Below are 12,298 nucleotides of genomic sequence, written 5' to 3'. Positions count from 1 at the left end.
TGCTCCTTCCCAGCTCCTGCACACCTGCTCATTAGCTGAACATGGGAAACTGGAAAAAGTCTTTGATTTCACAGCAACAGCTGAAAACATCAGTGTTATCAGCATTCTTCTCATACTAAATCCAAAACATAGCAGCTACTGGGAGGAAAATTAACTCTATCCCTGCTGAAACCATAAAGGTATCTTATGGCTTTGCATAAAGATGATCTTATGGCTAGTAGAGTAGGATACCCATTTGTGAGTTGGCAGTGAGCCTCCTCCCTCTACAGCCTTAAGTCAGTGAAATGTGAATATGTGTTGGCGTGGGGACAGAAGGGGCCAAGGACTTGTGTCTCAATGGATGAATGTTCGGTGGATCCATGCTGGGTGCTGCCAGGCCCCCACATGTGCTGTGCACGAAGGTGGAGAGAGGGGCTTAGTTCATGTCTGGAGCCTGGTGCCACAGGAGCTGGGCACTGGAGTGGCCCAGGAACAGCCCTAGGCACGGAGAGCCAGCTCTCTGCAAACAGGTTGGCAATTTCCCTCCTGATTAGCTTGAAAAAGTTTCTGTAGCCAGAGACCTCAGACACCTTCCCTAAAGGAGGTCCAGGTGGTCTAGCCAAGATGAGAAGTTTCTTGTGCTCACTGGGCTTGTTCGACTCCTGGGAGTTCTCCAGATACTGTTTTGTGCCACTTTGAATGCTTTTGTTCCTCGGTTTCTTTCCTTTTCAGTGAAGGAAACCTTTCAGGTTTCATCATCCTCAGGTCTGCATCTGGATGGGATGGTTCTTTGCCTCCACACGCCCTTTTTGCAGTCCCATATAGTTGTTGAGGTTAATCTCAGGGAAATAGGGCCTGCTTGTTTTCATGAGGGCAGTAGAGAAAGTTTCAGTTCAAATGCAGCATTGAACAAATGAATTCAAATTAAACTTTTGGCCTTCACCAACCATTATACCACTCTTAATAGTGACCCTGAACAGTAATACATTTGAAAGGAGCTACTCTGACCTGTTAATGGCAGGAATGATGGCCATTGCTAAACTTTAGTAAACTTTGCTGGACTTAATAAACTTTGCTGGACTTCAGTAAAGCCTTTGATGCTGTCTCCCACAGCATTCTCCTAGAGAAGCTGGAGGCTCGTGGCTTAGACAGGTGTACTCTTCGCAGGGTAAAAAAATGCCTGGATGGCCAAGCCCAGTGGTGAATGGAGTTAAATCCAGTTGGCAGCTGGTCACAACCGGTGTTCCCCAGGTCTCAGTTTTGGGGCCAGTTTTGTTTTCAATATCTTTATCAATGATCTGGATGAGGGGATTGAGTGCTCCCTCAGTAAGTTTGCAGATGACACCAAGTTGGGCAGGAGTGTCGATCTGCTTGAGGGCAGGAAGGCTCTGCAGACGGATCTGGACAGACTGGATCGATGGGCCGAGATCAGTTGTATGAGTTTCAACAATGCCAAGTGCCTGGTCCTGCACTTTGGTCACAACAACCCCATGCAATGCTACAGGCTTGGGGAGGAGTGGCTGGAAAGCTGCCTCATGGAAAAGGACCTGGGGTTGTTGGTCGACAGCCGGCTGAACATGAGCCAGCAGTGTGCCCAGGTGGCCAAGAAGGCAAACAGCATCCTGGCTTGTATCAGGAATAGTGTGGCCAGCAGGAGCAGGGAGGTGATCGTGCCCCTGTACTTGGCACTGGTGAGGCCGCAGCTGGAGTACTGTGTTCAGTTTTGGGCCCCTCACTACAAGAAGGACATTGAGGTGCTGGAGCGTGTCCAGAGAAGGGCAAAGAACCTGGTGAAGGGGCTAGAGAACAAGTCTTATGAAGAGCAGCTGAGGGAGCTGGGGTTATTTAGTCTGGAGAAGAGGAGGCTGAGGGGGGACCTTATTGCCCTCTACCACTACCTGAAAGGAGGTTGTAGTGAGGCAGGTGTTGGTCTCTTCTCCCAGGTAACTAGCGATAGGACGAGAGGCAATGGCCTCAAGTTGTGTCAGGGGATGTTTAGATTGGATATTAGGAAAAATTTCTTTACTGCAAGAGTTGTGAAGTGTTGGAACGGGCTGCCCAGGGAGGTGATGGAGTCGCCATCCCTGGAGGTGTTCAAAACATGTTCAGGACATGGTTTAGCAGGCATGGTGGTGTTTGGATTGATGGTTGGACTTGATGATCTGAGAGGTCTTTTCCAACCTTATTGATGCATGGAGGTCCTGGCTCCCACGTCTTCTGGTGTCACCTCTCCCTTCCCAGTATGGGGATCTGCCGTTACATTTCGTGTGCATGACATGATAGGAGATGCTGGGTGGCAGATGGTATGTGTGTGCTTTGGAGTTTGCTGTTCGCTGAGGACTGGAGAAGAGCAGAAGGCTAGCACACACTGAAGAGTGTGCAGTATAGGAGATGGGCACGCTAGGTGGGATTTCCTGCCCCTAAACTTTTTCGTCAGGTTACAGACGGATCTCCCATCAGACCTTGATGTAGTCTAAATTCCTCCCTGCCGCAACTGGGTGCAGCACAGCCCACTATGAGTGCCCAGCCATGGCATTTCCCATTCACAGGGGAACGAGGCAGGATCTGGTTCTAGCTACTCCTCCTTTCCTGGAGTGACCTGTCATTCTGCCCGGCCGTGGTTCCCTGGTGGGCTGAGAAGATCTTATCGCTGCCAAAGACACTCCAATTCCCTGTGCGTTTGTTGTTTGTTTTTAAATGCGGCCTGCCCCCTCCAGACCCCCCCTCCGCCCCCTTAATTTTCTGGTCTTTGAGCAAGAGAAAGCAGCTCGTGGATGGGACTGAAAGTGCTGGAACACAAATAGGCCAGGAGTGTGTGCTGGAGAGGTCAGCTCTTGACAGTGTATGGAGCCACACCCAAGGTCTGGTATTTCCAGGAGATAAGGTGCCCACTGATCTTCTTTCAGGCGTTCCTCAGGGTATAAGGAAAATAACTTCCTGGTTTATACGCCCTCCAGCTCCTGGCACCATCAATGACAAGGATATCAAAGATGCTAATAAAGTGCTGCCGATATCTTGAGTTTCTGGACTGTTAGGGCTGACCTGGCTGCTGTGACTGTTTCACAAATTACTGTGCACCAGAGGAGAAGGTGCTCTTGTTTGGGTCTGGATTAGGCTACCATATGTCTGTGTTTCCTCAAAACAACAGGATGATCTGCATGCCCCTGCTGTGGGCACCCTGGCTCCTTGCTGCCCCGTAAGCAGGTGGGATGAGCTTAAGGATCCATGAGCTGTGGGTTCAAGGATTGCCCGGTGCTGCACACCCTGGATTTGTAGGACATTGGGCTCTGCCTGTGCTGGCTTACCCTGCTCAGACATGGCTGTGCAAGGAGAGACCCTCTGTACACTGGGGCCAGCCCTGCAGTGCTGGGAGAAAGCCTTTAGTCCTAAAAAATAACCAGGAAGGCATATTGTTAAGGGACTATGCAAAGCATTTAATTTGAGGGTGCTATAAAACACAGAAATGTGCCTTTTTTTTTGAGGTCATGATGCAAGTTTTTGTGATGAAAAAAAAAGTCCTGTATTGTTGACAAAATGTTGGTGTATTTTCCCTCTCTTTCTCCCTCCCACCCCTTATAACTGTTGCTATTTGTATAGTTTTTAAAATGGTTGCCCCTCCAAACAGCAGTTTTCATGGAATGGGGAAGAAATGTGTTGTTATTACTTCCTGTCAGAGGAACAGATGGGAGAGCTGAGCCTGCAAGACAAACTTCAGGGTTTATTAAGTTGAAAGTCCACATCATATGAGTGTGCATCTTGGTATGTTGCCAGTCGCATTTTTAGGGCAGCACAAGATACACATGGCCGAGATCCTGAGGCCCTAAAGTCACAGAATCACAGAACAGTGAGTTTGGAAGGGATCCCTTGAGCTCATCTAGTCCAACCCTCCTGCTGAAAGTAGGGTCAACTAGAGCAGGCTGTCTAGGACCATGTCTGGTCAAGTTTGAAGTATCTCCAAGGATGGAGACTCCACAGCCTCTCTGGGCATCCTGTGACAGTGTTTGACTACCTTCACAGAAAAAAAAAAAAAGGTTTCCTTGTATTTAAATCGAGTTTTCTGTATTTCAGTTTGTGCCCATTGCTTCTTGTCCTGTTGCTGAGTACTGCTAGGCAGAATCTGGCTCTGTCTTCTTTATTCCACCTCCTGAGATATTTGTACATATTGATTAGATCCTCCTCAGCCTGTTCTTCTACGGGTGAACAGTCACAGCTGTCCCAACCTCTTTTCATAAGGGGGATGCTCCCAGTCCCTTCATTGTCTTCATGCACCTTGCCTGGACCAGTATATCCATGTCTCTGTTGTATTGGGGAGCCCAGAACTGGACCCAGCACTCTAGGTGTGTCTCACCAGTGCCAAGCAGAGGGGAAAGACCACCTCTTTCAAACTGCTGACAACACTCCTCCTACTGCAGCCCAGGAGACCATTGACTTTCTTTGCTCCAAGAGTACGTTGCTCATGGTCAGTTTGTTGTGCACCTGGACCCACAGGTTATTTTCTGCAAAGCTGCTTTCCAGACAGTTGGCACCCAGCATATACTGGTGCATGGAGTTATTATTTGGACTGGTTGAACTTCATGAGGTTCCTGTGTGCCTATTTCTCCAGCCTGTCAAAGTCCCTGTGGATGGGAGCACAACCTTCTGGTGTTATCAGGAACTCCTCCCTGTTTTGTGTCATCTGAAGACTTGCTGAGGGTACACTCTGGCCCATCATCCAGATCATTAATGAAAATGTTAAGCAGCATTGACCCCAGTGTCTGTTCCTGGGATGCACCACTGGAGACTGGCCTCCAGATGGACTTCATGCTGCTGATCACAAGCCTTTGAGCCCAGGAGTTCAGCCAGTTTACAGTCTACGTACGTCAGTGTCTGCTTATCTAGTCTGTACTTGTATATGTATATGAGGCTGTTATGGGAGACAGTGTCAAAACTCTTGCTAATGTTGAGATAAACTACATCCAAGTCTTCCTTACCTTGGATCTTCCACAGGTCTCAGGGGTCCTGGATAGCTTAAGGACCATCTTAGCAGTAAAGGCTGAGGTGAAAAAGCCATTCAGTGTCTCGGCCTTTACTGTGTCCTTTGTCATGAGGGCTCCTGCCCCATTCCTCAGCAGGCCCACTTTTTCCCTAGTTGTCCTTTTGCTGCTGTGGTACCTGTAAGAACGTTTCTTGTTGCCTTTCACATCCCTTGTCAGACTGGACTCCAGGTGGGCTTTAGCTTCCCTAAGCCCAGCCCTGCATATCTGGACAGTGGTCACCTTCTTTTGCCTGATGCCCCTGTCTGTTCTTCTGCACCGTCTTCTGATGGCAGTAAAGGAGAGGAAACCTGGGAGGAAGTCAAATAATATAAAATAAAACTAACAAAACCTGAAAACAGATAAGAGGGAAGTGAACATCCGAAAGTGGAAAAGCAGGACCCTGCAGGGAGCACTGAGCAGAGCTCCGTGGCAGATCCGATCACCCCAGGATGGGCCTGGGGAGGTGGTGGTTACCCAGGGCTCTGGCTGGTGCTGTGAGAAGAAGGGGAGCAGACGTAGCCCTGCTACTGTCAGGATCTCCTTGTCCAGCTCCCTTTTTCTCTGGAAGCGTGAGCCTGTGTGCTCAGGAGGTTGGTGAGAAGGTCCTGCAGAGTGATGGGCCCTTGAATGAAGGGAGGTAGGTGGAAAGTGCAGCCAGAGCCTCATCATATTTGGAAGAACTGAGAAAAGTTACTCGTACACTAGGTCTCGTGCTTGCCACAGAAAGATCACAGAATCACAGGATGGTAGGGGTTTGGAAGGGACCTCTGTGGATCTAGTCCAACCCTCCTGCCGAAGCAGGGTCACCTACAGTAGGCTGTAGAGGACCTTGTCCAGGCGGGTCTTGAATACCTCCAGAGAAGGAGACTCCACAACCTCCCTGGGCAGCCTGTTCCAGTGCTCCGTCACCCTCAGAGGGAAGAAATTCTTCCTCATCTTCAGACGCAACTTCCTGTGCTTCAGTTTGTGCCCATTGCCCCTTGTCCTGTCGCTGGGCACCACTGAAAAGAGCTTAGCCCCATCCTCCTGACACCAACCCTTCAGATATTTGTAAGCATTTATAAGGTCCCCTCTCAGCCTTCTCTTCTTCAGAGTGAACAAGCCCAGCTCCCTCAGCCTCTCCTCATAGGAGAGATGCTCCAGTCCCCTCACCATCCTTGTAGCCCTCCGCTGGACTCTCTCCAGTAGCTCCTCATCTTTCTTGAAGTGGGGAGCCCAGAACTGGACAGAGTACTCCAGATGAGGCCTCACTAGGGCAGTGTAGAGGGGAAGGAAAACCTCATTCGACCTGCTGGCCACACTCCTCTTGATGCATCCCAGAATGCCATTGGCCTTCTTGGCAGCCGGGGCACGCTGCTGGCTCATGGTTAACCTGTCGTCCACTAGGACACCCAGGTACCTCTCCGCAGAGCTGCTCTCCAGCAGGTCCGCCCCAAGCCTGTACTGATGAAGATGGTGGAGGAGGGATCACGAGGAGGTGCCTCTGCCTCCTGCTCCAGGGGCATTTTGCAGTTAGCTCCGTGTGGCCCAGGGAGCCCACTCTGGCGATGCGGCAGCCCCAGGCTGCCCCCTGTCCCCAGCAGTAAGAGGACCTGCTCCTAATATCAGGGTGGTAGGCAAGGGTGGGATGGACGTGGAAATGTGGCAGTGTGGCACGGCTTGGGCTGACTCGTTTGATGTGAAATTAGCTGGTGTGTGGGGGTCATCTGGGAGTTTAAAGACCCTTATGGGGAAGGCAGGGACTGCTCTACTGCAGGACTCACCAAAGATGGGAGAGGATTCAAGGTGGGCTTGCCTCCACGGGTGAGCAGTGGGAAATGCTGCCGGTGGCCCAGGTGGTCACCTCTGCTCACTGCCAGGAAGATGTTTCCATTGTGCAATGAAGCTGTTTTGAGTAGCCGACAATCTTGCTGGGGTGGAGAATATAAAAGGACAGACCATTTATCTGTGCCTGGTACAGGAGAGTAACAGATAACATTATGTTGTTTTTCTGTAACAGGCACTGGGGAGCTGCTGAAGTACAGCCTTGCAGGGAAGTGTTTTGCCCAGCCCTTCCCGGCTTCTCTCTCCAGGCTGCTGCTTGGCTCTCTGTGTGTCTCACCACAGCTGGTTTCAGAAGTGGCATCTGCAATGCTCTCGCACTGCAAACGTGTCGTGGCATTTCAAGCCACACTGCAGCACCTCTGGGAGCAGAAGATGTATCAGAAACCAGCATCTCCTTGTGCTTGCTTGTAAGCTGAGGGGACCCTCGTCTCCCACACAGCGTTTGCAGAGCTGCCTTCTCTAACACCTGTGTAAGAAGGCAAGTGCAGCTTTTTTTCCAGCTGCACCAGAACAGGTTCTTTGACCCCTGAATGGGAGGTACTGTAGAAAACATGCTTCTTCCCCTTGCCTGACCAGGAGTGGTTTTTGCCCAGCTCTGCCTTTGTTGTGGTGCTTTCCCCTCTTCTTGTTAAGAGGAAGGAGTGGGGATGCCTCTCTTCTCTCTGGCCAGTCACCCTGCTCCACCTTCAGCCCTGGAGAGTGGACGTGGTACCTAGTCATACTGTCTCTCCCAGGAACAAATATGGCATTGTGTCTAGCAGGACAAAGAGTGGAGGGTGGTCCAGATGGCTGATGTACAAGAGAAGGAGAGAATAAACCAACCCCTTCCTTCCAGGAAGGTAGAGGGAGGAGGATGAGGATAAGAAGTGACTGGAGAACCTGCTGCAATATTGTACCACAATAATGAATATCTTCTGTGTGCTTGGTGACTCCTTTCTGCAGAGGAGCCTTGAGCCACCAGACCACACACTCTCTCCCATCTCAAGAGCAGCTTAGCTAGAAGTTCCTTGGAGCCAGGCAATTAATTTCCTTTTGAAAAGATAATGTTCCAGCTGTAAGAAGGAACTGCTGCATCCAGACAATACAGTGATTTTTTTTTTTCCCACCGGTGTAAGTGAACATAACTACTAAAGCAGTAATGAGCGTGAAGTTGTTTGAGAACACTGCACCTCTGGGGCTGTTTGGGGAGCTAGCCACTTGAATATAACCTCAGCTTTCTTTCTGCCTGTGAACATCCCTTCTTCTAAGTTTAGCTTCCCAGGATTGCTGCTTTTTTCTTCAAAAACCTTGCACTTCTTTTTTTTTGTGTGTGGAACAGGTAGCCCTCACTGTGTCGGATATCCTCTGCACCTAATGTTTTCTGCATAAGAAGTTTAATGAGCTAAGAATATGGACAAATGCAGGGTTAACATAGGTAAAACATGCCAAGGTAAAAGTGAGCAACAAAAATGACTGTGAAAGTGACCAGTGATCTACCAGGACTGATTTTTCACAGGCATGTGTATTTGTCCAAGGTGGGGTTGGCTCTGAGCTGTGCCAGTAGACTGGGAGGAGACAGGGAATAGGACTGAACTTGCGTCCTAGCACCATTCACAGCCCAAGTCTTCCAGTGTGATGTGAGGTGTGAGCTTTTTGAATCTTTGTGTTGAAGAGTGCTTGTAAAACTCCAGTCTGACTGCCCAGGATCAAGCAGTACGGATTCCTAGCATTTAATAGACATCCCAGGAGGATGCAGTACCATCCCAACAACAAGGACGTTTTGGTTTAGAATTGCTTAGACCCCTGCTTGTCAGACAATGAATCGCTTGGCTTCCTGCCATTGAGTGCGTGCTTGCCTTCAAGTGCTTACCCATGTGAGTGAGCGGTCTGAGTCTTGCTGCAACTCAAGAGCTACTTGGTTGGGTTGGCTGGGTTCCCCTCTCGAACTGGGGTATTGTTGATCCAGCACCACTGATAATACTGTTCAACAAACGCAGGTTAAACAGATTGATATGGGGCAAAACCAAGCCCTCTCAGAGTCTTTGCTCAGACTCCCAGCTGATTATGTGGGGCTCTCTTTGACCCATAACCTTCTTGCCTGATCTGCATTTCTTTTGCTTTGGGCAGTAGGATCTTCTCACTGTGCCTGCTGTGTGCTTTTTACTGTCTAGGTCTTGTGGAAAGAGCGGGAGTTACTAGTCTGAATTGGCTTTTCTGCTCAACACTGATAGTTTCCTATTTGAAATCAGCTGCATCAGTTCCACTAAGTTTCACTGGTTACTGTGGGGAGGGATTCTTGTATTCAGCATGCTTAAAGCACCATTTAAAATGCTGTCTGTCAGAGGGCTGTGGTGCAGTTATAGACTAGACATGCAGAACGTCATTGTCAGTGAGGAAAAAAAACAACAGGTGGCTGTAACTATTCCTGTGATCTACCAAACCTCTTTTTTCCCTTCATGTGAGCAAAATTTAGACTTGTTTTTGGTCCTAAACCACCTGAGGGCCAAACAAAGCAAATGTCCAGACTGGCTTGTTTACTTGGCATCTTTCAGGCTTTCCTCATCCAAAATGTTGTATCTTTCATGCTTCCGGAGCTCTGTGCAACCAGGATTCGTCTTGTCTTTAATTTGCTGCCATGTGGCCCTGCCCCAGCGATGGGGACTGCTGGTGCATGCATAGCCCAGCTGGGTGGTGATGGAGAGCTGTCTTTTCTCTCCTGCGCTCTCCTCTCTCCATCAGAGGTGTGCAATGGGTGCAGAGACAGGTCGTGCCAAGGAGGTGAGGGCCAGCAGAAAAAAATACGGCTGTGGCTAGCTGGCTGGGCATTGGTGCAAGGATCCTGAATGGGGAGGGTGAGCCTGTGCTGTGGAGAGGGGAGTGGGGGTCTGCAAGTCTTGCCAGGACGACTGGTCCGTGTGTCATGGGGTGTTGTGTTTCTCCCCTTGCAGATGTCGTGGCACCCACAGTACCGTAGCTCCAAGTTCCGCCATGTGTATGGCAAAGCCGCCAGCAAGGAGAAGTGCTACGACTGTGTGCCCATCACGCGCAACGTCTATGACAACCAATTCTGTGCTGTGAACCCCCACTTCATTGCAGTGGTGACTGAGTGCGCGGGCGGAGGGGCCTTCCTCGTCATTCCCATCAACCAGGTGAGCTCTGCCGAGGTGAGATGGCTTTCACAAGCACACTGAGAGACTGGAGGAGCGATGGACTTTCTAGGGAGCTAGGTTGCACAGAGGATATTCATTTAATGCTGTTGCCTGATGTTTAAAATGATTCAAGCGGCCCCAGATGCCCTGGCAGGTTATTCTTGGCATGTGTGTGCTTACATGTCTTACATTGCTGCTTGCAGTTTTTTAACACCTTCCTGCATTTCTTATCTCATTTGCCTTTCTTGTATATTCAGCAGGAACTGTGCTGTTCAGATGTTTTTCTTCTAGGAGAAATTGCAAATAAAAAAGCAGTAGGTACAGAGGGCAAAAACTGAAAGGTGCTCTAATGGCATGGCTTCAGCTGTGACGAAAGGAGAATACGTTATGTTTTGCTCTACCTTCTCCTTTGTGGATGAATGGAGACATGGTTATCAGGCAATGAAGCTCTTAAGCTTCAAGTGCTGATGCTGGAAAAAGTTACCTTTCAGAAACAAATCCCATGTTTATGGGTTTTGATGGCTTAGGTATCTAATGAGAGGGAGAAGCTGACTGTCTGATGTTTATTGCTTCAGAAAAATTAGGCACACATTAATGTGGCGTAACTTCAATATAAGATTATGAGCTCTCTGGAATCAGGGCAGAACAGATGAAAGGCAAAAGTTCAGCCTTTAATTAAAAGTTAATTGATGGTGTTATTGCAATGCCACTTTTTCAATATATATTTGCTAAGGATGAAGGTGAACTGGCTATGCTTGAAGAACACAGCACAGTTCCCGGCCCTTCTAGAGTTTGTTTATTCGGCTCCTTCACCGCTGGTGCTGTTCAGAGACAGTCCTTCTAAAATAAACCACTACCCTGTTTCTCTTGACTGAGTCACCTCTGCCCCCTCGACCATGATGTGTTGAGGCTGAAGAACTTGTCTTTATCATAGAGCTGCATCTATAATCAGGCAACTGGTGACTGTGGGATGTGGGGTGGGACTCGACTCTGAGTGTTACCAAATTGAGCTGAAGGTGCTTGCACTGCTCCCTATTAATTCTTCTGTCTTCTCACCTCTTCTCAGTTTGTCTAGCCTTCAGTAGCAATTCTTCCACTCTTAACACCTACTCAGTTACTCCACCCAGAGGTGAAATACTGCTTATAGAAGTCAAAGGCATGGTAGAACTAGAAGATACAGAAAAGGATAATTAAAGTACACACAAATGTGAAATTGCTTTCATGTGAGGAAAGACTTTGTGGGTTAGGCCTCAGTCAGTCTGGGGAAAAAGACAAATGAGGGAGATACATAAAACTGTGAAGAGGGTGGCCAAGAAGCGTAAGCAGCAATTCTTTTGATTTGTGTGCTGAGGGGGATCCTGGAGACCAGGAAGCAGATCATTAGAAGCAGATGTGAACATTTCTGCAGCTCAGATGAGGAGCTCACTACTCTGGATGCTGACAAGCCCAGAAGAATGAAGGGGTTCAAAACAGGATGGAATTATGGAGAGGAGCTGGTTTACAAACTGTATTTGTTCAGATATGGGTCCCCTAGTTCAGCAAGTTTCTGAAGGATTGACCTTTGGTGGTGGATCAAGGAAGGAGTTGTATGTGCTGTACTTCATACAGCCATTCTCCGAATACCTGTTCCTCACGCATGCTGGGGGGAAAGAGTGGCCTCAGCCACCCACAGAAAGGGATTCCCTTAGTCTGCGGACTGCGGTACCAGTTACTTTTTTTCCATGACACACTTCCAAACTGGTGCCACCTGGTGAAAAGTGGCAACTTTCGACTTGTGCTCTTGGTGATGGTATTTGTGGAGGTGACCTGTGGTAGACAGCGTACTGGGCTCTTGGCTTGTGCCCGTGGCTGCCAGGGCACTGAAGGCAGCCTGGTCTGGAGGCATGTGCCTAGGACAGTATTGCCCTCTCATGACGGACAGCTGATCCGTGGTTACTTTGGACTGGATTCACAGGGAGAAGCCACACCCCAAGCATGCCACAGTGTGGAGGAACAGCTAAAAGCCAGGACATCTTGTTGTGTTGTGGGTCTTGCTCTGTCCCAGGGCTGTGGGATTGCGTTGGTGCAGGTGGGACTGGTGGCTGGGAGGGCAAGGGCTCCTTTCCTAGGGCCTGTTGAGCCTGCTGGGGATGTGGGGGTAGGAGAGCCTTGCAGGTTGGGGCAGGCAGAGCGGGCTCAGGGCAGTCTGGGAGTCTCCCAAATGGAGCAGAGAGCAGACAGGTAGCCAGCTCTGGGAGGGAATGGAGTTCCTATGGGGATCAAGGAAACCCTGTGGAGCTGGCTGCCCAGCCCATTGAGTTGCCAGCTTGAAACCAAACCCTGAAGCCTGCAAAAGGACACCGTGGGTGGGGG

The 12,298-nt window shown here is 49.4% G+C and overlaps 1 protein-coding gene across 2 annotated transcripts in view; it reads left to right on the top strand.

The window, feature by feature from the left end:
• CORO2A (coronin 2A) overlaps nucleotides 1-12,298 on the top strand; it is a 60,566-nt gene that overhangs the window by 25,885 nt on the left and 22,383 nt on the right. For both annotated transcript variants that reach the window (XM_075411205.1, XM_075411204.1), the window contains exon 2: nucleotides 9,746-9,946. In XM_075411205.1, coding sequence (XP_075267320.1) covers nucleotides 9,746-9,946 — 201 coding nt within the window. The remainder of the gene's footprint in view (nucleotides 1-9,745; nucleotides 9,947-12,298) is intronic.

This window comes from Opisthocomus hoazin, chromosome Z (assembly GCF_030867145.1).
Source record: "Opisthocomus hoazin isolate bOpiHoa1 chromosome Z, bOpiHoa1.hap1, whole genome shotgun sequence".
NCBI classification, from domain to species: domain Eukaryota; kingdom Metazoa; phylum Chordata; class Aves; order Opisthocomiformes; family Opisthocomidae; genus Opisthocomus; species Opisthocomus hoazin.
Note: the sequence above shows the minus strand (reverse complement) of the source record. Positions and strands in the feature narration are given on the sequence as shown.